At 47.9% G+C, this 26,058-nt stretch overlaps 1 protein-coding gene across 1 annotated transcript in view; it reads left to right on the top strand.

The window, feature by feature from the left end:
* The window catches only part of LOC132575760 (1-phosphatidylinositol 4,5-bisphosphate phosphodiesterase zeta-1-like), a 62,170-nt gene extending 56,223 nt beyond the window's left edge, over positions 1 to 5,947 (top strand). Inside the window, exons 12-13 of the mRNA XM_060244450.1 lie at positions 1,071 to 1,220; positions 5,804 to 5,947. Coding sequence (XP_060100433.1) covers positions 1,071 to 1,220; positions 5,804 to 5,892 — 239 coding nt within the window. The 3' untranslated portion in view covers positions 5,893 to 5,947. The remainder of the gene's footprint in view (positions 1 to 1,070; positions 1,221 to 5,803) is intronic.
* Positions 5,948 to 26,058: the final 20,111 nt, after the last annotated feature.

The following is a 26,058-nucleotide window of genomic DNA, read 5'->3' on the forward strand; positions in this document are numbered from 1 at the left end:
GATATGTACATCGCCAGCTCTGGGTTGGGAAATTTGGGGGGGGGTGGAGCCTGAGGAAGGCAGGGTTTGGGGAAGGGAGGGATTCCAGCAGGGTATAACGCCATACAGACCATCCTGCAAAGAAGCCATTTTCTCCTGGGGAACAAATCTTAGTCATCTGGAGATAAATCATAATAGCAGAAGAACTCCGGGTGCCACCTGGAGTTGGCAACCCTATAACATGACACGTTCCTCTGGCCTAAGGACCTTTCCTGTGAAAGAAGGGGCAGTTGCTAAGTGGCCCACCGATGGATGAAGAAGGCTTTTTCTTTTGCTAAGAGCCACCTCCCTCAGGGGAGCGCTCTTTCTGTTGGAGGTAGGCCTCAAGCATTGTTGAGTACAGTAGTGTGAAATAAGACCCTGACATTAGTTCCCATCTGTTGGATTCGAGTGAAAGTCCACCCATACCTTCAATTTTCGACCTCCTCAAATTGTACTAACTGAAACTGAGCAGCTTTTCTTCTTCCCATTGTGAGGGAAAGTTTGGCCCAAATCCACTAATGCACAGCGAAAGCTCCACCGTGTGCAGTGTGCATTTGTTGTGGGCAGGGGTGGAGTTCTAGCAGGAGCTCCTTTGCAGGAGTGGAATTTTAGCAAGAGCTCCTTTGCATGTTAGGCCACACACCCCCTGATGTAGCCAATACTCCAAGAGCTTACAAAAAAGAGCCTTGTAACCCCTTGGGGGATTGGCTACATCAGAGGATGTGGCCTAATATGCAAATGAGCTACTGCTAGAATTCCACCCCAGCTCCTTTGCATATTAGGCCACACACCCCTGATGTAGCCAATCCACCAAGAGCTTACAAAAAAGAGCTTTGTAAGCTCCAGAAGGATTGGCTACATCAGGGGTGTGTGGCCTGATATGCAAAGGAGCTCCTACTAGAATTCCACCCCTGGTTGTGGGGGCGGGTCTTTTGACAGGCCTGTCTGTGCCACCGGGAAACCGAATCTCAGCTGACACTTGAAGTTGATGCTTTTGCTTTGAATGTGTTCTCTCTTGACAGTTTTTTTCTGTTCCTGTGTGATTTCAGCTTTTAATCCTAGATGGGACGAATCGTTCACCTTCAACATCCAAGTTCCGGACCTTGCCTTAATACGCTTTATTGTAGAAGATCGGATGTGTGTACTTGCCAATGATTTCCTTGGCCAATATACTCTGTCATTTACAAGTATGAATAAAGGTAAGATAAGTAGTTTGTAACTGGGTATAGAAATAGGGCTGCCAACCTCCAAGTGGTAACCCCACCCCCAACAAACAAAAATGCTGCCCATTCACAAGTATGTAATGAATATTTGCAGGAGTGGAATTCTAGCAGGAGCTCCTTTGCATATTAGGCCACACACCTCTGATGTATCCAATCCCCCAAGAGCTTACAAAAAAGAGCCTTGCAAACTCTTGGAGGATTGGCTACATCAAGAGGTTGTGGCCTAATATGCAAAGGAGCTCCTGCTAGAATTCCACCCCTGAATATTTGTGTACTATTTTCAAAGTTCACACCAAATCTCATGCAGCAATTCACACAGCAATTCATAAATACAATATAAAGGTGCCACAATTTCCAGCATCCATGAAAACTTGCTTACAGTGCAGACTCCACACTCAAAAGGCAGAAAGTGTTTGGTAAAACGTGCTTGTAACACTCAAACGTCCATTCTTCCACTAGGTAAAGAAACTTCTTATGCCTCCTACAACAGAGACATCAGCCTCCATTTCCAAGATGATCTTTATCAACGAGGGGTCAAGTTTTCACGGACATTGGATACTGTGGCACTTTTATATTGTATTTATGAATTGTTGTGTGAATTGTTGAATGAGATTTGGTGTGAGCTTTAAAAATAGTATACAAATATTCATTACGTACTTGTGAATGGGTGGCGTTTTGGTTTAATCACGGTATTGTTTGTTGTTGTTTTTCTCCTGTCCGTGATTCTCCTTTTTGGCTGCTTCAAACCTCCAAGTAGGGCCTGGAGATCTCCTGTTTTTACAACTGATCTCCAGACTCCAACGATCAGCTCCCTTGGGGGAAAAATGACTTCTTTGGAGAATGGACTCTATGGCGTTGTACCATGCTGTTAAATAGTAGGTTCGAGGCATGAGGACTCTCTTTGCAGTTGATCACAGCTCTTTATTAGTGATTACAGCATGGTAATAGGCAACTAAGAAGACTGCTGAACTGGGCCAGCGAAGCTGACTATAGACACTCCAGAGTTCCCGCACTAGAACATCATTGGGTCATTTGAACCAGCAGGTCATTTGCACTAGCAGTTTGACCTGGCAATCCTACCTCAAGGGGTTAGTGAGGGCCGAGTGAGGGCAGACAGAAGGACTTTTTTTTGTAGAAAGGACCCAGCAGGAACTCATTTTATAGCTGGCCCAACCTCCTGTGGTTGTTGTTGGTTCCACTGTCCTTTACTTAGGGTTGGTTCCACTGTCCTGGGCATAGGGTTGCCAGGTCCAATACAAGAAATATCTCGGGACTTTGGGGGTGGAGCCAGAAGACTTGGGGTGGAGTCAGAAGCAAAGTTATGACAGGCATAACTGAACTCCAAAGAGAGTTCTGGCCCACCCTTTTAAATGCCTTCCCTCTGCTGGAAATAATGAAGGATAGGGGCACCTTCTTTTGGGGCTCATAGAATTGGACCCCCTGCCCAATCCTTTTGAAACTTGGAGGGTGTTTTGAGGAGAGGTACTGGTCGCTATGCTGTAAATTTGTTACATCTACCTCAAGAAACAGCCCCCACAGAGCCCCAGATACCCGCAGATCAATTCTCCATTATCCCCTATGGGAATCAGTCTCCATAGGGCATAATGGAGCATCCAGCAGACATTTCCCTCCCCCCCACACTTTCTGATGACCTTGAAGCGGGTGGAGGGTCTCCAAACTGGGGGATTGGCTGCCCACAACTGGCAGCCCTATCTGTGCTAGAATTTCCAAGCTGCCCATAGGCTCAAAAAGGTTGGGGACCCCAGATGTAAAAATGTCATGATTTGTTGTAGTGTTGGAGACATTTTTGCACATGTAACCCCATTGTGCGAATCATTTGCCCTCTATATTGCTTCAAACACGCACTGAGAATTTCCCACATCCATTAAAAGGCTTGCAAATTTCTGGGTTTGACTGAAGAATGTTAACTGGATTACAGATAGTCTGAGTTTCTTTAGAGGAATTACATTAGAGCAATGAACCATTAATAAAAGTTACATCTTAAGTAATGGGAACATTTTAGGAGAATATAAAAAGTTTGTGTGATAGAAATCAGTCAAATGTTTTATTTATTTATTTTTTTGCAGTCACAAATTTGCAACAAGCACAAAGCCCAGTTAATAAAATACGACTCCGAGTGTAATATGACATATGGTACACAATAAAATATCCATAGAATTATTAGATTGTATTTCAGTTCCACGCAAACCTCCATGAAATATTTAGACTCTGATGAAAAGACAAAGTGTATCTGCTGTCAGCCAGTATCAAACAACATTATTATTAAAGGAAAACCTATCCATTTATCACTATCAATGCGCCGATAAAAAAACCCCAAACAAGAAATACATTCAAATCTAACAATATGAAGTGAGCAATACAAAAGAGAGATGATTACTGAAATTACACGCTAGAATGATTTTCTAGAATCATTAAATCAAATTAATCTCTACTTTATTTGTCAAAAGCACAAGGACAAACAACCAAGTTATTTGAAGAACTTGGTATTTTTCCATTTTGCAAAAAGTAAATTAAGTTGGTCTTTTTAGGAATGCCCTGTAGACTCTGCAGAACACAGAGAAACCACAGCCCAGAGTAGATTTAAACCAGTTCTGCATTAAACCTTTAATCCAGGTTCAGCCCTGTCCCCAAACTGATTGTCTACACTAGAATAATAGAATCATAGACTCACAGAGTTGCTTTCTATGATTCTAGTGTAGAAGGTCAGTTTGGGGACAGGCCTGAAGCAGGATTAAAGGTCTACTGCAGAACTGGCTTTAAATGCTCCTAAAACCACATATTCAAGTTCTGTTGGAAAGTGGCGGGAGAGTTACTATGGGTATATCCAGGGCTATTTTGTAGGAAACGGCCAGCAGGAACTCATTTTCATATTAAGCCACTCCCCTGACATCACCCTTGTTTCATACAGAGCTTTTTCTAGAAAAAGCCCAACAGGAACTCATTTGCATATTAGGCCACACTCCCTGATGCTAAGCCAGCCAGAACTGCATTCCTGCTCAAAAAAAGCCCTGTGTATATCAGCTGAACAAATACTATTTACAAGCAGGGGACAAGCAAGGACTTGCAGGAGGCCTTCCTTTTACCTTCCTGCACTATTTTCTCATTCACTTCCCCTTCCTTCCTTCCTTCCTTCCTTCCTTCCTTCCTTCCTTCCTTCCTTCCTTCCTTCCTTCCTTCCTTCCTTCCTTCCTTCCTTCCTTCCTTCCTTCCTTCCTTCCTATGACTGACCCCTACTGGTGGCATGGAGGATAGTCAGGGAGGTGGCTGAATAAAGCCTGCCCCTGTCCTCCTGACAACTGCTGTTTCACGGAAGTCTCCCATCCAAGTACCAACCAGAGTACAGGGGACAGGGGAGGAAGCAAAGGTAGGAGTAATGGTATGGCTGCTCCCACAAGTTTCTTGCTGGTCTCCACCAATGTTCCCTCTAAGCTGTAGAATCTTGTGAGCAAAACCCCCCACTACTTTGTGAGCTACTGGTATTAAAATTGTGAGCTACTGCATAAATTATTTGGCTCTGGGGTCATCCTTCCTGAGCGAAGACAAAGATGTTTGAGCTGCAGGTTAAAAATCTGTGAGCTGGCTCACATTAATTCAGCTTAGAGGGAACACTGGTCCCCACTTGTATATATTCTAATAGCCAAGCTGTCCAGATGTGGGGATACTAAGGCTGCAATCACACACACTAAATAATGCACTTTCAATGCACATTCCAACTGGATTTTGCCAGTTCTCCCTCCCCACAACATCTCTACATACACACACACTCTCACACACACACACACTCTCTCTCTCTCTTTGTGATGTAGTGGTTAAGAGTGGAGGACTCTAATCTCCCCAGTCCTCTGCATGAAGCCAGCTGGGTGACAGAGCTCTTTGAGCCCCACCTACCTCATAGGGTGTCTGTTGTGGGGAGAGAAAGGGAAAAGAGATTGTAACCCACTTTGAGACTCTGAGTGAATGATGGGATATAAATCCAAGCTCCTCCTCTTCTTCTTCTTCTGCCACCCAGCAACTGTTAATTGATTTTCTCTCTTTTTCTCCTTTTCTCCCTCCCTAGTTCTTACTGTTGAGCCCTCACACGTACACTTTGTCTCTCTCAGAGTCAGCGGGAGCTCACAGGAGCGCAGCTCCTGAACCTTTCTGAGAGTCCCCCCACCTCCTTCCCACCTTGTTCATTGAATAGCAGGTGCAGCTGCATAACAATTCCCTGGATGAGCTCCACCACCTATTTTTCTAGAAAACGACCCCTTGTGTAGCCTAATATGCAAAGGAGTCCCTGATACCAAAAAAGCCCTGATTGTTGTTGTATTTTTTTGTAGCCTCTCTGAGCCCCATTCTGGGGGAGGGGTCAGGATATAAATCTAATCAATCAAACAAACAAACAAACAATAACCTTTAAAAAAAATTAGTACTAACTTAGTAAAACTTCTGAATGCTTTCCTTAGAGTTTCTTGCAGTTGTTGTTATGTTTGCCAAGCCTGAAATCCAACTTGCCTGCCGCAACTGTTGCTAACTGCGCTGTTATGATTCATTCACAGGTTACCGCTACATCCCACTAGTTTCCAAACTTGGCGTTGCCCTCAGTCCAGCCTCTCTGTTTGTGTACATCTGGTACCATCAGCAATAACATCCTCGCTGCTCCCCGACACCCAGCTGCGCTTCAATAAAGCAACCGTGGTCAACTTAGCAGGCATCGGACTGTTTTCTGGCAGCGCTAGAAAATATCTGCAGGGGCTTATAGAAATTATGTACGTGTAATGTACGGACAGTCCTTTCTCTCGTGGGAGTCGCTGCAGCCGGCACACCTGGTGGTGGGGGCCCTCTCCGTCGCTCGTTGCCTCGTGGGGGCTCTTGGGTCTATTCTTTGTGGCCGCCAGAGCTGGAAGGCTTATTCCTCCTCTCGGTCCCCCGGCGCTATTTCTTCTTGGTGGACGGCTTCTCCACGTGGGTGGCTGTATGCTCTGGTGGCCCTCTCGAAGGCCGTCGCCTCGTTGAAGGCTTATTGGAGGGTGAGCTCTTCCTTGGCAAAAAGCTTCTGCTGCAGCCTTTCGTCTCGGAGGCCTCAGACGAACCGGTCCCTCAGGGCCTCCTCCCGTTTCTCAAACTCGCAGTTCCCCGCGATTTGGTGGAGAGCGGCCAGGTAGACCGCCGCTGTCTCTCCGGACTTCTGATCCCTCTTGTGGAAGAGGAATCTGCGGGCCACTATGGAGGGTTGGGGCATGAAGTGCCCTGTGAGGAGTCTGACGACCTCCCCATATGTCCTCTCGGTGAGCTTCGCTGGTGCCGAGAGATCTCGGGCGGTCTCGAAGGTCGCCTCTCCACAGACGCTCAACAGGACGTCCCTCATTCTGTTGTCGTCTGTAATTAAGTTGGCTCGCAAGTAGCAGTCGACTCGCTCGGTGTACGTTTCCCACCTCTCGGGGTGGTCCGGGTTGAACTCGGCAAGATGGCCCGTCGTTACACTAGTGTTCACCATGGTGGCGGCGGGCGTCTCGGTTCTTGCTGTTCAGCGCCTTCCTCGTCTTCGGCCAGGTCAGGTTCCCCTCGGGGATGTCTTCCTACCTAGATCCCACCCTCGTCGCCAGTGTAATGTACTCGGAGACGAGATATGTTGAAGGCAACATGCTTTATTTGCTGGTACATCACAACAAGATGGGGCAACGCGGGCCGGGACCCGCTTTATATACACTCTACCCGGAACGGCCCCTTAGCTGGCCCAGACCTATCCTGGCCCGTCAAACTTCCCGCCACTGGTCCTGATTGGCGGGTCGCTTTCGCGCGCTGTGTCTAGTGACCAGGGGATTCCCCCTGGTCACCACTATTGCGTGTCGCGCGGTGCTTAACTGAAGCACGATACACTACAGTACGCAAGTGCTGTCAAGTTGCCGCTGACTGAGGGTAAACCCATAGGGTTTCAGGGCAAGATGCAGAGGTGGTTTGCCATTGCCTTCCTCCGCAGAGTCTTCGTTGGTGGTCTCTCATCCAAGCCTTATGGTGACCCCAACAAGGGGCTTTCAAGGCAACTGAGAAGCAGAAGTGGTCTGCCATTGCCTTCCTCTGCAGAGTCTTCCTTGGTGGTCTGTCATCCAAGCCTTATGATGAGCCCAGCAAGGGGCTTTCAAGGCAAGTGAGAAGCAGAGGTGGTTTGCCATTGCCTTCGCAGAGCCTTCTTTGGTGGTCTCTCATCCAAGTACTGACCCTGCTTAGCTTCCAAGATCTGATGAATTATGCTATACCATTCCACATCCTCATGAACATTACCTGAGGGAATTGCCTATAGGGCCAGCAGCAGCAGCTGCTTGGGGTGGCATGATGGTGGGACCAGCACTTTTGGCTCTTCGACCTTCCAGTTTCTCTGCTGTAATTAGAGAGGAAATTGGTTAGCTCTTGTTAAGAGCATTGTTAAGAGAAATGCTCTTAATTCTTTACCCAGTTTCTCCCTGAAAACTAACAATCCATTTTATTTCCCTCTTTTTTTTCTTGTAATATATTTAGAGTCAGTTTCTAAGCAATTGCCTTTTGATCAAAGAGAAATGTGAAGAACGGGAAGGCAGGAAGGGAAGGGAAGTTCTGCAAAATTTCAGAATTTCAGTCTGTAGACTGCTACAGGCAGTCAACGTCTTCCCAAACCTTGCTATTGTCTTCCTATGGCACCACCACTCCGTGTGTGTGTGTGTGTGTGTGTGTGTGTGCAGAAAGAGAGAGAAAGCAATGAGAAATGAAAGAAATCCCTTTGTTTATAAAAGCAGGGCTTCTTTGTAGATAAAAGCCCAGTAGGGATATATTTGCATATTAGGCCACACCCCTGACATCACCAATGTTTCACACAGGGCTTTTTTGTAGAGAAAGCTCAGCAGGAACTCATTTGCATATTAGGCCACACCCCTGATGCCAAGCCAGCCAGAACTCTGTTCCCGTGTGTTCCTGCTCAAAAAAATCCCTGTATAAAAGAGAAAATGAAGAGGACTCAATGTATCTGTTGTCTATTGTCTATTGTTTTAATCTATGTTGTTCATCATCCAGAGTCCAGCAGAAGCTGGGATGGGGCAATTAAGTAAGATGATGATGATGATGATGATGATTCCAATGGTTAGATATATTTATTACATATAGGCATTATTTATAATGTCTTGGGATAGTAAAGCAAGACAGAAAGTGTTTCTTGTGTGTTTCATGGGTTACTCTAATGCTTCTTCCTTTCTATATGTGGGAGCAGTGTTCCCTCTAAACTGACTCAGGCTCACACCTTGTTGTCTTAGCTCAGGAAAAAATGGCCCCAGAGCAAGTTAATTTATGCTGTAGCTCACAACTTTAATGCCAGGAGCTCACAAAGAATAATTTTTGCTCACAAGACTCCACAGCTCAGAGGGAATATTGGTTGGGAGTATGAAATGTTACACTCGATGTGTTGTGTTATAATTTGTGTTTGTATTTTAGATACTGAAAAACTAAATAAAATAATATATAAAAAATAATCTCATAATGATGTTATTAATATACATCTTCTGGGCAGGTTGAAGACTATTATGGCCAGGCTAGACAGGGGAATTGGTTTAATGCTGACTCTGGGGCATTGAAATGAGCAATCTGTTCTACGTATCCACAATTTAAATAAGACAATTTCAATATACTTAATTGGATATTGCTGCTGAAATGCATATTCAGAACCATAATTCTGTGGTCACTTTCTCCCAAGTCCCCACTCCTTTCATCTCATCCTTAGAAGACTACTGAAATATTGATAATATAAGAAAACAATTCAGATAGGAAAAATACTTTCTGTAAAAAAAAAAAAAAGCATCAGTGGCAAAACTACTTTTGGAGCTATCGCAGTTCCATAGTGCCACACTGGCAGAAACTGACTAAGCAGCTGGCAAAAATAGGTTTCTTACAGCTTAATATGGAGGTGGCCAAACTGTGGCTCGGGAGCCATATGTAGCTCTTTCACACATGTTGTGTGGCTCTTGAAGCCCCCACAGCCCTGTAGGCCAGCTCGGAGAAGGCATTTCTCTCTTTAAATCACTTCTCCTAAGTCAAGCCAGTCAGCAGCTTGGAGAATGCATTTAAAGCTAAAGTTGCTTTCTTTCCACCTCTCCCTCCCCCATTCTATTCTCCTTCCTTCCTTCCTTCCTTCCTTCCTTCCTTCCTTCCTTCCTTCCTTCCTTCCTTCCTTCCTTCCTTCCTTCCTTCCTTCCTTCCTTCCTTCCTTCCTTCCTTCCTTCCTTCCTTCCTTCCTTCCGTGTTTCTTGTGCTTCTCACTTGCCTTGAAAGCCCCTTGCTGGGCTCATCATAAGGCTTGGATGAGAGACCACCAAGGAAGACTTCCTTCCTTCCTTCCTTCCTTCCTTCCTTCCTTCCTTCCTTCCTTCCTTCCTTCCTTCCTTCCTTCCTTCCTTCCTTCCTTCCTTCCTTCCTTCCTTCCTTGTCTTGCGGCTCTTAAACATCTGAAGTTTATTCCATGTGGCTCTTACATTAAGCAAGTTTGGCCACCCCTGGCTTAATACTATGGCAGAGTTAGACACACCTAACTCTACAAGATTGAGTTCCACAAACAGATCAGAACGTATTCTAAATGCATGGGTAGGGTTTGCAAATGGTGGTTAATAAAAGAAAAAGTTATCAGTTAGGCCTTGGAAAAGTAGGTTTGGTCGGAAGACAGCCAGGTGTGTGCTCAGCACTTAATAAGCATCTTGCACATGTTCTAAAGTTTCTCTTTCCCAGATACCTAGCTGGCTTTCTATACTACACCATGGGTGATGCATCTATTTATTTAAATCACGGAGAAGTGGTGTGTATTTATTATGAAGGATATGTGTTATTGTGTACTCTTTCCCAAATGGTAAGTTTTATAAGATTTGTAAATGAAAAGAAAATCAATGGTGGAAAACATTAGGTAGGCATGACATTTTTGGGAGGGCTTAAAGTATTACTAATGTGAATTGTAATAGGAGTGATTTACCTTTGCTGCAGTAGGCTATTTAGAGGGGCAATGTATATGATTACCTGACCGCATACCGCCGGTTAAAATCAGTCTCCTATTTTTGTTTTTTAAATGATCATTCCATTTCAGTGTAGCAGTAACACCATGAAACTGTCTCAAGCGCACAGCAGTCACCGTAAAACAAATGTCCACAATTATTTATAGTGAGAAAAGAAAAGAAAAAGAAAAGAAAGGTACCAAAATGAAAAACCTACACTACCCCAGTATAGTAAGAAGAATCTGAAATCAATATTTATTGATCTTTAAGGGCAGGAACTTTGAGAAACAGATGGATTTGGATGCCCAACGCCCTTGATTTTTAGAAGTAATTTATTCTTGCTTGCTTGCTTCCCAAACCTGTAATTGAAATTTCAGCCTGGATGAGCTTATTGTTTGTTCACAAATGCAAGATTAAAAATAATAATAAAAATAATATCAGAAATGGAACATAGTGGAAAATTGGAGAGAGATTCTCTGTGCTCAAGTGAGTTCTTACCAGGGCTTTTTTTTTTTGTAGCAGGAACTTCTTTGCATATTTAGGCCACACCTCCTGATATAGCCAATTCTCCTTTACTATTGGCCCTTTACTAAGAGCCCTGTAAGCTCTTGGAGGATTGGGTTATCAGGAGTGTGTGGCCTAATATGCAAAGGAGTTCCTGCTACAAAAAAAGCTGTGGTTCTTACCCACATCATGGACGGCAGCTTTGTGTCACAAGTGGTCTAGGGGGGGGGCAGAGTGCAGCCAGTTAGTATGTTAATGCAAAAGGACTTGGCTTTATTTGAATTCTGTTTGCCTTTCTAATCCTCATGTATTTATTTTACCAAAACCACAGCTTTGTACTGCATAAGACAACAGTACTCAGGGCAATACTTTCAGCAAGTCTGAATACAGAGCTCAACTTTTTTAAATTGTCAGAAAGTTTTTATTGGTTGACTGTGGGTCCTGACAGAATCAGTGATGTATTATCATATCTTAGCTCTAATCATGATTTTTTTTAAAAATGATTTCATTGCCAATTGTAAGCAGCACCCTGCAACGATAGCTTTTTTTTTTTTAAACCCTTTTTATTAAACACTTGGAAGTCTTCCTGGCAGGCCTCATTTTGGGCAGGAGCTCACAGGAGCGGAGCTCTGGAACCTCTAAATGTTATTGTGCTCTTTCTTTCCTACCCCCCTCCCTCGCCTTAAATACTTACTTTTGGGCTCCATTGTTCAACCCCCCTCGGTGAGAATTTGGCTGAACTCTTAAGATTTGACAAACTTTTTAATATTTTCCCCCACAAAAAAATGGGGAAATAACCAAAACATATAAAGCCGACTGATGGAAATAAGAACATAAGAGAAGCCATGTTGGATCATGCCAATGGCCCATCCAGTCCAACACTCTGTGTTGCACAGTGGCCAGTATATATATATATATATATATATATATATATATATATATATATATATATATATATATATACACACACACACACACACACACACACACACGCACATACTGTGGCTAATAGCCACTGATGGACCTCTGCTCCATATTTTTATCCAATCCCCTCTTGAAGCTGGCTATTCTTGTAGCTGCCGCAACCTCCTGTGACAATGTTAATGTTAATCACCCTTTGGGTGAAGAAGTACTTCCATTTATCTGTTTTAACCTGACTGCTCAGCAATTTCATTGAATACCCACGAGTTCTTGTATTGTGAGAAAGGGAGAAAAGTACTTCTTTCTCTACTTTCTCCATCCCATGAATAATCTTGTAAACCTCTATCATGTCACCCTGCAATCAATGTTTCTCCAAGCTAAAGAACCCCAAGCGTTTTAACCTTTCTTCATAGGGAAAGTGTTCCAAAGCTTTAATCATTCTAGTTGCCCTTTTCTGGACTTTTTCCAATGCTATAATATCCTTTTTGAGGTGTGGTGACCAGAATTGTACACAGTATTCTAAATGAGACCACACCATAGATTTATACAGGGGCATTATGATACTGGCTGATTTGTTTTCAGTTCCCTTCCTAATAACTCCCAGCATGGCATTGGCCTTTTTTATTGCAATCGCACACTGTCTTGACATTTTCAGCAAGTTATCTACCACGACCTCAAGATCTCTCTCTTGGTCAGTCTCTGCCAGTTCACAACCCATCAACTTGTATTTGTAGCTGGGATTCTTGACCCCAATGTGCATTACTTTGCACTTGGCCACACTGAACCTCATCTGCTACGTTAACGCGCACTCACCCAGCCTCAACAGATCCCTTTAGAGTGCCTCACAATCTTCTCTGGTTCTCACCACCCTGAACAATTTAGTGTCATCTGCAAACTTGGCCACTTCACTGCTTACTCCCAACTCCAGATCATTACTGAACAAGTTAAAGAGCATGGGACCCAGTACTGAGCCCTGCGGCACCCCACTGCTTACCGTCCTCCACTGCAAAGACTGCCCATTTACACTCACTCTCTGCTTCCTATTAATTAGAGAGTTTTTGATCCACAGGAGGACCTGTCCTTTTACTCCATGACTCTGGAGCTTACTAAGGAGCCTTTGATGAGGAACTTTATCAAAAGCTTTCTGGAAGTCAAGGTAAACAGCATCTGTAGAGTATTGGAATCAGCACAGCGCCGCGCAACCCGAGCCGCCCGCGGGTCGCCTTGCGCAGCGCGGGAAAGCCACCCCAATCAGCTCCAAGGGCGGGAAGTTCAACTGGCCAGGATTGGGCTGGCCAGCAAAGGGGATGTTCCGGGATGCTTGTATATATTAGCGGACCCGACCGCGTGTTAACCAGTTCGGTAGTGTGCTAGCTATTAAATACTTATGCCTTCACCACGACTCGTCTCTCAGTACACTACACTGGCGACGAGGATGGGATCTGGCTAGGCCAGGCCACCCCGCGGGGAACCAGTCCTGGCCGGAGACGAGGAAGGCGAGAGACCGACGACCGAGCAGCCCGCCGCCACCATGGCGAACTCTAGCGTAACGACGGGCCACCTTGCTGAATTCAACCCAGAGCACCCCGAGAGATGGGAGACCTACACCGAACGGGTCGAGTGCTACCTGAGGGCGAACTTGATCACTGATGATGACCGGAAGAGAGACGTCCTGCTGAGCGTCTGTGGGGAAGAGACTTTCGAAATCGCACGAAACCTCTCCGCTCCAGAAAGGCTGACCGAGAGATCCTACGGGGAGATCGTGAGACTCCTCACGGGCCACTTTGCGCCCCAACCCTCCATCGTCGCCCGCCGATTCCTCTTCCACAAGAGGGACCAGAAGTCGGGGGAGACAGCGGCGGTCTACCTGGCGGCACTTCGGCAAATCGCCGGGAACTGCAGTTTTGATAAGAGGGACGAAGCCCTGAGGGACCGTTTCGTCTGGGGCCTCCGAGACGAACGGCTGCAACAGAAGCTCTTCGCAAAAGAAGAGCTCACCCTACAACAAGCCTTCAACGAGGCGACGGCGTTTGAGAGGGCCACCAAGGCGTACGGCCAGCAACGCGGGGAGGCAGTACACCAGGGTGAAGCAGAGCCAGAGGTCCGAGCAGAGGGAGACGCGTTCCAGCTCCGACGACCGCAAAGAACCGACACACGGGCCCCCGCGAGGCCACGAGCAACGGAGAGGCCCACCGCCACCACCGGTTCCAGGTGCGCCAGCTGCGGCGACCCCCACGAGCGAAGGGACTGCCCGTACCGCCACCTGGACTGCCGCAGCTGTGGGAAGACGGGCCACATCGCCCGGGCTTGCCGGGCCAAAAACAGCCGCCGCCAACCGTCAGCGCATCACGACTCCTTGGATGCCTACACGACGGCTTCCACCAGTCTACAGGTACTGAACCTGCCCCTTGCAGCCCCCGACAAGGTCAAAATGTCGGTCCTGATCGAGGGCGCCCCATGCCTCATGGAAGTAGACTCGGGTTCCTCCATCTCGATCATTTCGGAGGAAACCCTCAAGAGACTATGCCCCCGCCGCCGCCTCCATACGAGGCCAGCGGACTTCGTATTAAGGGACTTTCAAAAAAACCCGGTACACATCGTGGGGTGGGCCCGGGTGAATGTGGAACGAGGGAGTTTTAGAGGACCCCTAGACATCCTGGTGGTCAAGCGCCAACTGACCACACTCCTAGGGCTGGCTTGGTTCCAGCCTCTGGGAATCCAGCTAGTGGGGGTAGACCACATGCGGACCAGCAATTTCGACGGGGTCTGCCGGGAGTTCCCAGAGGTCTTCGACGGGTCCCTGGGGAGCTACAAGGGGCCGCCCATCACCCTACCGATCGACCCAACGGTCCGGCCCATAAGGCTCAAGGCGAGACGCGTCCCGTTCGCCCTAAAACCGAAAATAGAGGCGGAACTGGACCGCCTCACGGCCCAAGGCGTCCTAGAGCCAGTCACATACGCCGACTGGGAGACCCCTATAGTGACGCCCGTAAAACCCAACGGGGAGGTGAGGATCTGCGCTGATTACAAGTGCACGATCAACAAGGCTCTACAGGACAATCCCTACCCAGTCCCGGTGGTCAGCCATGTCCTCGCAGCGCTAGCCGGGGCGAAGGTTTTTGGGAAGCTGGACTTAGCTCAGGCATACCAGCAACTGCCGGTCGACGCTAAGACAGCAGAGGCACAGACAATCGTGACCCACAGGGGGGCGTTCAGGGTTAAACGGCTGCAGTTCGGGGTGAGCGTGGCTCCGGGGATTTTCCAAAGCATAATGGACTCTCTCCTTAAAGGGATCCCCGGAGTCCAGCCCTTCTTCGACGACGTTTTGATCGCCGCCCCCACCGAAGGAGAGTTCAGCCGCCGCCTGCGAGAGGTCCTCAGACGGTTCCAGGCGGCGGGGCTGAAGGTGAAAAAAGAAAAATGCTTGTTGGGTGTTCCGCGAGTGGAGTTCCTGGGCTTCGCAGTGGACGCAGCGGGAATCCACCCAACCGCGGACAAGACCAAGGCCATTGTCCAGGCCCCTGCCCCCAAATGCAAAGCAGAACTACAGAGTTTTCTCGGATTGTTGAATTTTTACCACTCATTCCTGCCGCACAAAGCCGCGGTGGCGGAACCATTACACCGTTTGCTCGATAAACAAGCCCCATGGGTCTGGGGAAAGCGCCAAGCCGCGGCGTTCCAGGCGGTCAAAGACCTCTTAGTCTCAAACGCGGTTCTTCATCACTACGATGAAAACCTTCCCCTGATCCTGGCTTGCGACGCCTCTCCCTACGGGGTGGGAGCGGTCCTGGGGCACCAACTCCCGGACGGGAGGGAAGTGCCGGTCGCCTATTACTCCAGGACTCTGTCCCCAGCCGAGAGGAACTACGCCCAGATCGATAAAGAGGCCCTGGCGATCGTGGCGGGAGTCCACAAGTTCAACGACTACCTCTACGGTAGGCGCTTCACCATTGCCACGGACCACAAGCCACTCCTCGGCCTCCTAGCCCCCGACCGGCAAACCCCCCAAATCCTTTCACAGAGGGTTTTAAGGTGGAACCAGTTCCTGAACTCGTACACCTACACGTTGGTCCACCGCCCAGGGAAAGCAATGGGGCACGCCGATGCCCTCAGCCGCCTGCCGCTGCCCGCCACAGACCCAGATCCCGCCCCGGCCCACGGGGTGATGCTTATAGAGTCCCTCCCCGAGCGCCCACTACACGCCGAAGAGGTGGCTCGAGCTACGGGCAGAGACCGCATCCTAGCGCGGGTCAGGGACTGGGTGGGAAGGGGGCGGCCAGCGGGCAAGGTGGAAGATGCATTCAGGCCATTCACGTCCAGGAAGGACGAGCTATCGACCCACAAGGGGTGCATACTCTGGGGGAGCCGGGTGGTGGTTCCCCCCCCCTTGCGCAGACAGGTGTTGGAAGATCTCCACGAGACCCACCCGGGCATCGTGAGGATGAAAGCCCTGGCCCGGAGTTACGTGTGGTGGCCAGGCATGGACGAGGAAATAGAGGGGTGGGTTAGGAGGTGCCAACCCTGCCAGGAGTCCAGGCCCAATCCGCCGTCCGCCCCGGTCCACAGGTGGGAGTCAAACGGGCGGCCGTGGTCCCGCCTCCATTTAGACTTCGCGGGGCCGCATCAGGGGCAACTCTTCTTTATACTGGTAGATGCTCACACAAAATGGTTGGAGGTGATCCCGGTCACCTCGACCTCCACCGCAGCAGCCGTCCGGGCGCTCAGAAGGGTTCTCTGCACACACGGGATCCCTGACACCCTAGTGACGGACAACGGCACGGCCTTCACCTCCCGGGAATTCCGAGAGTTCACCGAGAGATACCTGATAAGGCACATAAGATCCGCTCCCTTCCATCCAGCCACCAACGGCCAGGCGGAGCGGATGGTGCGGACCACCAAGGAAGCCCTAGGGCGCATTGTCCAGGGGGATTGGGACCACCGCCTCTCCGCGTTCCTGTTCCACAACAGGATCACCCCAAACCCCACAACTGGTTTCAGCCCCGCCGAGCTGCTCATGGGGAGGAAACTGACCACCCGGTTAGATAGGCTCCACCCGGACAGGGCGCCGGAGGTCCGCGGGTCCCCCGAGGTTCGCGAGGCAGTAAGGGGATTCTTTCCGGGCGACCCGGTGTACGCGAAAAACTTCGCAAGCGGCCCGGAGTGGGTAGCCGGGAGGGTCCTGAGAGTAACCGGCTCCCGATCCTACGAAGTGACCACAGCAGGGGGCCAAGTACTGCGGCGACACATCGATCAGCTGCGCCGCCGCACCCTGCCCGAAGAGCCGGAGGCAGCCGGGACCAGGGAACTGCCGGAAACGGAGTCCCCAGAAGGGGCCCCGCCGACTCAAGAACAGCCCATATACGAGGTCCCCGGGGCCGCGGAGCCCGTACCAGAGCCGCTACCCGACCCGGACCATCCACCGCCAGAAACGGAGCCACCCGCAGCTGGGTCGGGCTCCACACCAATAGCAACCCCGAGGAGATCAACCCGGGAACGCAGGGCACCAACGTACCTACAGGATTATGTAGTTTAAACTAGGAGGGGAGGAGTGTAGAGTATTGGAATCAGCACAGCGCCGCGCAACCCGAGCCGCCCGCGGGTCGCCTTGCGCAGCGCGGGAAAGCCACCCCAATCAGCTCCAAGGGCGGGAAGTTCAACTGGCCAGGATTGGGCTGGCCAGCAAAGGGGATGTTCCGGGATGCTTGTATATATTAGCGGACCCGACCGCGTGTTAACCAGTTCGGTAGTGTGCTAGCTATTAAATACTTATGCCTTCACCACGACTCGTCTCTCAGTACACTACAGCATCTATTGGGTCCCCTTTGTCCACATGTTTGTTCACCCCCTCAAAGAACTGTAACAGGTTAGTGAGGCAAGATCTTCCCTTACAGAACCCATGCTGAGTCTTTCTCAATAACTCATGTTCATCAATGTGCCTACTCATTCTGTCCTTGATAATGGTTTCTACCAACTTTCCCGGTATTGAAGTCAGACTGACTGGGCTGTAATTTCCCGGATCTCCTCTGGAACCCTTTTTAAAGATGGGGGTGACATTTGCTACCTTCCAGTCCTCTGAAACGGAGGCAGATTTCAATGAAAGTTTACATATTTTTTTCAGGAGATCCACAAGTTCAACTTTGAGTTCTTTCAGAACTCTTGGATGTATGCCATCCGGACCTGGTGACTTATTAGTTTTTAATTCGTCAAGCAGTTGTAGGACCTCCTCTCTTGTCACCTCAATCTGACTCAGGTCTTTCAACCACTTCCAAAATTAGCGGTTCTGGAGCAGGCAAACACTTCTCATCTTCCTCAGTGAAGATAGAGGCAAAAAATGCATTCAGCTTCTCAGCCATTTCCCTATCCTTCAGTAATCCTTTTACCCCTTGAACATCTGCCTCTCTGGCTGGTTTCCTGCTTCTAATATATTTGAAGAAATTTTTATTGTTGGTCTTTATGTTTTTTGCAATATGCTCCTCATAGTCCCTTTTTCCCTGCCTGATCACAATCTTGCGTTTGATTTGCCACAGCCTGTGTTCCCTTTTATTAATCTCACTTGGACTAGCTTTCCACCACTTAAAGGAGTCCTTCTTACCTTTTACAGCTTCCATTACTTTGTTTGTTAACCATGCAGGCCTTTTCTTATACCTGTTTGTGCCTTTCCTAACTTGTGGTATATATTTTATCTGAGCTTCTAGGATTGTAGTTTTAAATAGCCTCCAAGCTTCCCCAAGGGTTTTGACTGTATTTACCTTTCCTTTCAATTTCCTCTCCACATGCCTCCTCATCTCAGAGAATTTACCCCTTTTAAAGTTAAATGTGGTTGTGCTGGTCTTTTGGGGCAACTCTCTATTTATACAAATGGTGAAATCAATAACGTTATGGTCACTGCTCCCAAGTGGTGCAATCACTTTTACATCTCTCACCAAGTCTTGGGCATTACTTAGGACCAAATCCAGGATCGCCCTACCCCTGGTAGTTTCTGTGACCATCTGCTCCATAGCACAGTCATTGAGAGTGTCTAGAAACTCAATCTCTTTCTCTCGACCTGAACATATACTGACCCAATCAGTCTGCGGGTAGTAAAAATCACCTATTACGACACAGTTTTTACGTTTAGCTACTATCTTTAATCCTTCCATCATATTATAATCGTCCTCTATCTTTTGATTTGGTAGGTGATAAACTCCCATAGTTAAATTTCGTTTTGGGCCCTCTATTTTGACCCAAAGCATTTATAGAAGGGAATCTAATTCTCTGACCTCTTCATCATGCCACCATGGCCATGTAGGAGAAATTAATTTTTCAAAGTATGATGGGAGTAAGGTTTTATGATGACAAAACAATTCTAATTCAAGAAGCATTTGAAGGTAGATGCTGAGCTGATATAACATAGTCCACCTTCCGGCAATGTCAGAGGTGTATGGCATATGCAAACGAGGTATGCAAATGAGTTGCGCTAATAAACTCTGACATCTCTTTTTCTACAAAATGACCCCTGTTCCCTGATGGTCTTAATGGCCCATCTGTCCCTGAATTAGGGTTGTCAGCTCTAGGTTGGGAAATACGTGGAGATTGATGGAACAGAGCAGGGGTGGGCAAACCGGGGCCTTGGATATCTTTCACACATATTGTGTGGCTCTTGAAGCCATCACCCTGTCAGTTGGCTGGGAGAAGGTATTTCTCTCTTTAAGTCACTCCTCCAAGCCAAGCCAGCTAGCAGCTTGGAGAATGCATTTAAAGTTGCTTTCTTTCCACCTCTCCTTCCCTCCCCCCCATCTATTTGCCTTCCTTCTCTTGTGGCTCTCAAATGTCTGACATTCATGTCTTGCGGCTCTTGAGCATCTGATGTTTATTCTGTATGGCTCTTGCATTAAGAGAGTTTGGCCACCCCTGGGCTAGAGCTTGGGGAAGGCAGAGTTTGGGGAAGGGAGGACCTCAGCATGGTATAATGCCATAGAGGCTGTGGTCAAACTACAGGCTTGGCATGATCTGACCATGCCTCTAATTACACCATTTTATTTTGTAACAGAAAGTTTTGATCAGAACCGACTTCACTGCACACTCACCCCGTGGCTGATTGTTTGGATTGTTGCAGCATCCTTCTTTTTTTTTGTCTTTCACACATGCGCTTAAGTGTGTATCTGAAGCTCCATCTCCTTTTTGACAGTCCCACAATCCCTCTGTCAAATACTGCAACCCCTCCCTGCAGTCAAGTACTGCAACCCCTCCCTGCAGTCTTCTTCTTTCCAACCCTAAGAAACAGGAGGGTTTTTTTTGGGGGGGGGGGAGTGTAAGCATCATGCAGATTTACATAAGAGTAGTGGTGAACCTGGGCAGTATGACAAAAAGTAGAGACATCACCCTGCCAACAAAAGTCCGTATAGTCAAAGCGATGGTATTCCCAGTAGTAATTTATGGCTGTGAGAGCTGGATCATAAGGAAGGCCAAGTGCAGAAGAATAGATGCTTTTGAGCTGTGGTGCTGGAGAAGAATCTTGAGAGTCCCTTGGACCATAAGAAGATCCAATCAGTCAGTCCTAAGGGAAATCAACCCTGACTGTTCCCTGGAAGGTCAGATGCTGAAGTTGAAGCACAAATACTTTGGCCACCAAAGGGGGCACTCACTGGAGAAGATCCTGATGCTGGGAAGGGGGCACTCACTGGAGAAGATCCTGATGCTGGGAAAGACAGAAGGCAAAAGAAGAAGGGGACTGCAAAAGTTGAGATGGCTGGACAGCATTACTGATGTAACAAACACAAATTTGAGCAGACTTCGGAGGATGGTAGAAGAGGCGGGCCTGGTGTGACTTTGTCCATGGGGTCGCAAAGAGTCAGACTTGACTGTGCGACTGAACAACAACAACAAAAACCCTATGGACTTCAGTACATTTACCCTTGTGTCAACCATGGGATGTTCTCAAACAGCAACCCTTTTTCTGCTTGCATGGAGGCAAGTGGGATGAGGAGTAGGCTTGCTAGCTTCCTTAGGCTCTCTGCCAACATGGGAGCCTAACTAGGGACTATTTCTTTTGCCAGTTTGGTGTAGTGGTGAAGTGTGCGGACTCTTATCTGGGAGAACTGGGTTTGATTCCCCACTCCTCCACTTACAGCTGCTGGAATGGTCTTGGGTCAGCCATAGCTATCGCAGGAGTTGTCTTTGAAAGGACAGCTGCTGTGAGAGCCCTCTTAGCCCCACCCACCTCAGGGTGTCTGTTGTGGGAGAAGAAGATATAGGAGATTGTAAGCCGCTCTCTCTGATTCAGAGAGAAGGGTGGGGTATAAATCTGCAGTCTTCTTCTTTCCAACCCTAAGAAACAGGAGGGTTTTTTGGGGGGGGGGGGTGGATTGTTGCTCAAAAACAACTCCCCTGATGGTTCCTGATCCTGACAGAATGTGGGATGCAGAAATGCACAAGTGGTGATTCAAAACCCTGGGGTGAAAATCTGCTTATATGCACATTTTTTTTAAAAAAAAGAAGCAGAATGGAAGTTTCACACTTCCCAACTCCCTTGAGTTTACAACAGGGAAGTTCAGGCATTTGGAAATGGCGAACGCGCTGGCGTCTATAAAAATTGGATTTTCCCCAATGCCTAAGAACTCCAATTTGAAGGTGGATTGGAACAGGAGGCAGATGTTGCTGTTAGATCATGCAGTTTAAATCTGGAAGGGAACAGCAAGGACATTGGATTAAACTGTTTGCCTGACTGGAGTCAGGGTCCACCCTCCAAAGCAGCCATTTTCTCCAGAGGAACTGATCTTGATCATCTGGAGATCAACTGTAATAGCAGGAGATCTTCAGGTGCCACCTAGAGATTGGCCACTCGGCCTACCCTGAACCTTTTCATACAAAGGGCGTGTTCTACCACTGAACTGGAATTTAGAGAACCCATGGAGGAGGTGCTTCCACCTGTCACCCATGCTTTCTCCCTTTGATGTCCCTTCCGGGTGGATTGTTAGTCTTCCAGCAGGTAAGGAAAATAAAATAAAAAGTGGGTGTTGGGCCTATGAGGTGATGTCACTTCCAGGTTTTCCCTGGAAGTGATGTCAGTCCTCTCTAGGAATTGCTGGAAACTCTATGTAAAACTACAGAGTTTCCAGTGATTTCTAGAGAGGACTGATGTCAGTTCCAGGTTTTCCAGGGTTGCTTCTGATGGCTGAACCCACCTCCCACCGAGTCTCCTGCTGGTGGGGTTCTAAATGTGGAAAGGGTGGAAACTAATTATGAATTTTGAACCAGCCACTGTGTTTGCACGTGCACACCATTTTAAATGGAAAAACAATAGGGGGGGGGGGGGATAGGGATGAATGTTTTCCTGCTGCTTTTCCTCTTTAAATTCTCCACGACTCCTGCTGCTGTTTTGTGTTTTAAGGCTCAAACACTGGGCATGGTTATGCTCATGAGTTTGCAATGTATACCTAACACCCTTGCTGCCAGTGCAATTGTACGCTGCAAAATATATCCACACACGCTCCTTGTATGCACCCATGCTAATGGGAACATTTTGCAAATAGAGGGTTGTAATTCTGTGAAGATAACTAAATGACAATGGACCATGAAAAAGCCATTATAATTTCCTCATGATTAGCAGCTTGCTCTGTGCACTTAGCAACCTCCTGGATGCTTATATTCTCTAAGGCAAGCGCTTCGGTTAATGGGGCAGAAGGGCTCATGAGTAAAAAGGGGAGAGACGTCCTAATGAACAAATAATTCAGTTGCCTATGACATTGTTCATATTACACCATTCCCCAATGGACTGCGCTTTCCTGCGTTTAAATGGACATGGTTTAGCTCAATGGTAATAGCAACCTTAACCTCCACCCCAAGCAATCTTTTTGATTTCCTCAATTAACGGCACGGCCAATCCTTCACATTCTTTCAACTGCAACATGCAACATGTTGTAATAACGGTTTTAAATTAAGGATGGGAAGGTATCGACTGGATATTAGGGAAAACTTCTTTACAGTAAGAGCTGTTCAACAGCGGAATCAGCTACCGAAGGAGGTGGTGAGCTCCCCCTCACTGGCAGTCTTTAGGCAGCGGCTGGACGAACACTTGTCAGGGATGCTCTAGACCATGGGTATCGAACTCATTTGTTACAAGGGCTGGATCTGACATAAATGGGACTTTGTGGGGCCGGGCCATGTGTGTCATAAAATGCAATGCCAGGTAATGGACATATAAACTTTATAAAGGACACAGAGAAGAAGAAAGATTTCTTTTTTAAAAAAAAACACCTTAAAATAAAACATGTTTGAAACATTAGCACTCTTGCAATATTTTGTTTCTTTAACAGTCTCTGATAACTGATACCTCTTCCTCTGAGGGGCCTCAGCCAATAGGGGGAAGAGAGACTTAGCTCAGGAGGTCTGCTGTGTGATTAAGGGAGCCTGACAAAGCAAGCTCTCCCTTCCCCCCTTTCTCCCCAAGGGAGGAGCCTCAACCAATGGAGAAAACAGCTGCTCTGTAGCTCCTGTGTGATTGAGCAAGCCTGGCAAAACAAGATCCACCAGTGGGGCTAGAAGCCCTTTCCACTGTGCCCCCCCTCCCTCAAGCCCCAGAATACAGAGCATCACTGCCCCAGACAGAGAGTTCCAACAAAACACTGTGGCTAATAGCCACTGATGGATCTCTGCACCATATGCTTATCCATTCCCCTCTTGAAGCTATCTATGCTTGTAGCCGCCGCCACCTCCCGTGGCAGTGAATCTGATGCATTAATCTGAGCCTGATGCATTGTGTTTAAAGGAGCATGATGTCATGTCCAAATTCCCCATACCATCCTGTATCACATCTGGGGGGGGGGAATCCCCATATGGGAGCAGCAGAACCACCCCCTGGCCTTGTGGGAATGGAACACCATATAGTGCAAGCAGAAGCTCCATCAAGAGAAAGTCAGGCTGCCTGACCAAGTTGCAACAGCACAGTTGTGGCTGTCAGGGCAATACCTGTCATAGAGGTGAGAGCTGGGGGGAAATTTGTGGCCTGGTTGAGTTGCTATGGCAACCAAGATGTTGCAGCATGAGTGGCAGGGAACTGGAGGTCTCCCAGAAGATTCCAGTGAGACTGTGCAGGGTGGGTAGGGTTGCCAAGTCCAATCCCAGAAATATCTGGGGACTTTGGGGGTGGAGCCAGGAGACTTTGGGGGTGGAGCCAGGAGACACTGGGGTGGAGCTAGGGGGAGGGGGGAAACGGTGCCGGGGAGCGTCACTAGCCGCCCCGTCTCGGAGCGGGCGACGCCGCTGCACAGCTGCCGCCTCTTCTCCGCTCGCTGTGGCTGCTCCTCCGAGATGGGCTCAGGCTGAGCCCCCTCCCCCCGCTTCTGTTTTTTTGGGGAGCGGGGGAAGAGGGTGGAAATCCTGGGGTCCCCCGCCAGGGCGGGAGGGTTGGGAAGCCTAAGGGGGGGCAAGTATACTCTGTGAAGGCCTTATTGAATCATGCCAGAGTACAGTCCAAGGCAAGAATGGGACTGGTGAGGTAAACAGTAAGGCTGCCAGCCTTGTGGTAGCTGGAGATCAGGTCCCAGTGGGGGTCCCCCGGTTTAGAAGAAGAAGAAAACTGCAGATTTATACCCTGCCCTTCTCTCTAAATCAGAGGCTCAGAGCAGTTTACAATCTCCTATATCTTCTCCCCTCACAACAGACACCCTGTTTCAAGGACAATTCCTGCGATAGCTATGGCTAACCCAAGGCCATTCTATCAAGTGCAAGTGGAGGAGTGGGGAATCAAACCCGGTTCTCCCAGAGAAGAGTCCGCACACTTACCCACACCAAACTGGCTCCTTCCAGTTAGCAGGCTCCTTCCTGCCCCTACAGCCACCATGTGCCCTGCTATCTCGGAAGGCTTAGAAGATTTGGGAAGGGCTTGTTTCTTGAATGGTGTGTGTGCCTTTAAAACTCTGGAGCTAGGCTGAATGGGGGCAGGATGAGCCTGCAGAACAACATAGCTGTTGGAAGAAAGGGAAAGGATTAGGGAAGCAGCCATCTCCTTCTGTTTGTTTTGCAGCCCTTTTAGAAGTCTTTGCACAGTAAATAAGAGAGAACTTCTGGTTTCCCTGTGTTAGTCTGAAGAACTTGGTTGAGTGTATAGCATTCAACAACTCCCGTAGTGAGTAAATTGCCCCAGCGAGACTACAAAGTGTGTGCTTCCAAACTGTGTTTATTTTGGCTGCTTTGTGTGTGTGTGTGAGAGAGAGAGGGGAAGTGGAAGTGCAGTCAGCTGCTTGGGGTGAAGAAATGAAGACTGTATTCAGGGGAACTGCACTGCTATATTTATATTTATTTATTTTAGCGAATGGGAAAGTCTTCTGGCCCCACCCCCAAAGTCCTCAGGTATTTTCTGAGTTAGACTTGAAAACCCTACTATTATAGCTGATTTTCAGGCAACAAGAGATCATTTCCCCTGGAGAAAATGGCTGCTGTGGAAGCTAGACTCTTTGGCATTATAACCACACTGAAGTTTCTCCCTTCCTCAAACCCCACCCCCTCCTCAGGCTCCACCCTCCAAATATCTAGGTATTTCCCAACCCAGAACTGGCAACTCAAATAAATGGACACCCAGAGGTTACCTATTGGGAGGAGGCACAGCAGGTTGAATTTAAGCCCCTTACCCATCCTTTAGAGATCCTTGTGGGGCCAGAGAGCCTGTGTGGGACCCAAGGTCTGTTCAGAAAGTCATCCTGTGATTGTCAGAATCTTTATAAGCATTAACCTACTTTTTAAATAAACCTACCAAACTGGGATGCCGGTTGTTAAATGAATCCTAAATGTAGGATCTAAAGCTCTGAGAGAATTATGTTTTAAAATATTGACGTCTGATTCCCACCACACTTCTTTCTTGTTAAACGTGTGGGGTGAGGAGAGGCCTATTATGAATTCATCACATTCTTGACCGAGCAGTCATGGACAACTCTCTACAGATTTTTATGCCTGGGAATACAGAGCTAACATTTTATAATTAAGCCTAGTTATGTTCTTCTGGCATCAAAAGCTTGTTCAAGGAGAAACCAAAAACTGCTAGCTTGTGGCTTTCACAATTGTATTGGGTTGCAAGAAAAAAACCCTTCCCTTTGGGAATGTTCAGGTACATTTTAAATAACAGGCATACACAAGTTTTTGCATAGGGAAAAGAACATCTCTCTGAATTTAGGTTCTCTTTCCTCTTACGTTTACTTCATTTATACCTAGGGTTGCCAGCTCCAGGTTGCAAAAGACCTGGAGATTTTTGGGGAGGAGCCTGAGGTTGGTGGAGTTTGGGGAGGGGAGGGACTTAGATGGGGTGTGATGCCATAGAGTCCGCCTTTCAAAGCAGCCGTTTTCTTCAGGTGAACTGATCTCTGTCAACTGGAGATCAGTTGAAATCCCAGGAGCTCCTCAGCCACCACACAGGAAGA

The sequence above is a fragment of the Heteronotia binoei genome, chromosome 8 (assembly GCF_032191835.1).
Source record: "Heteronotia binoei isolate CCM8104 ecotype False Entrance Well chromosome 8, APGP_CSIRO_Hbin_v1, whole genome shotgun sequence".
In the NCBI taxonomy this organism is placed as follows: Eukaryota; Metazoa; Chordata; class Lepidosauria; order Squamata; family Gekkonidae; genus Heteronotia; species Heteronotia binoei.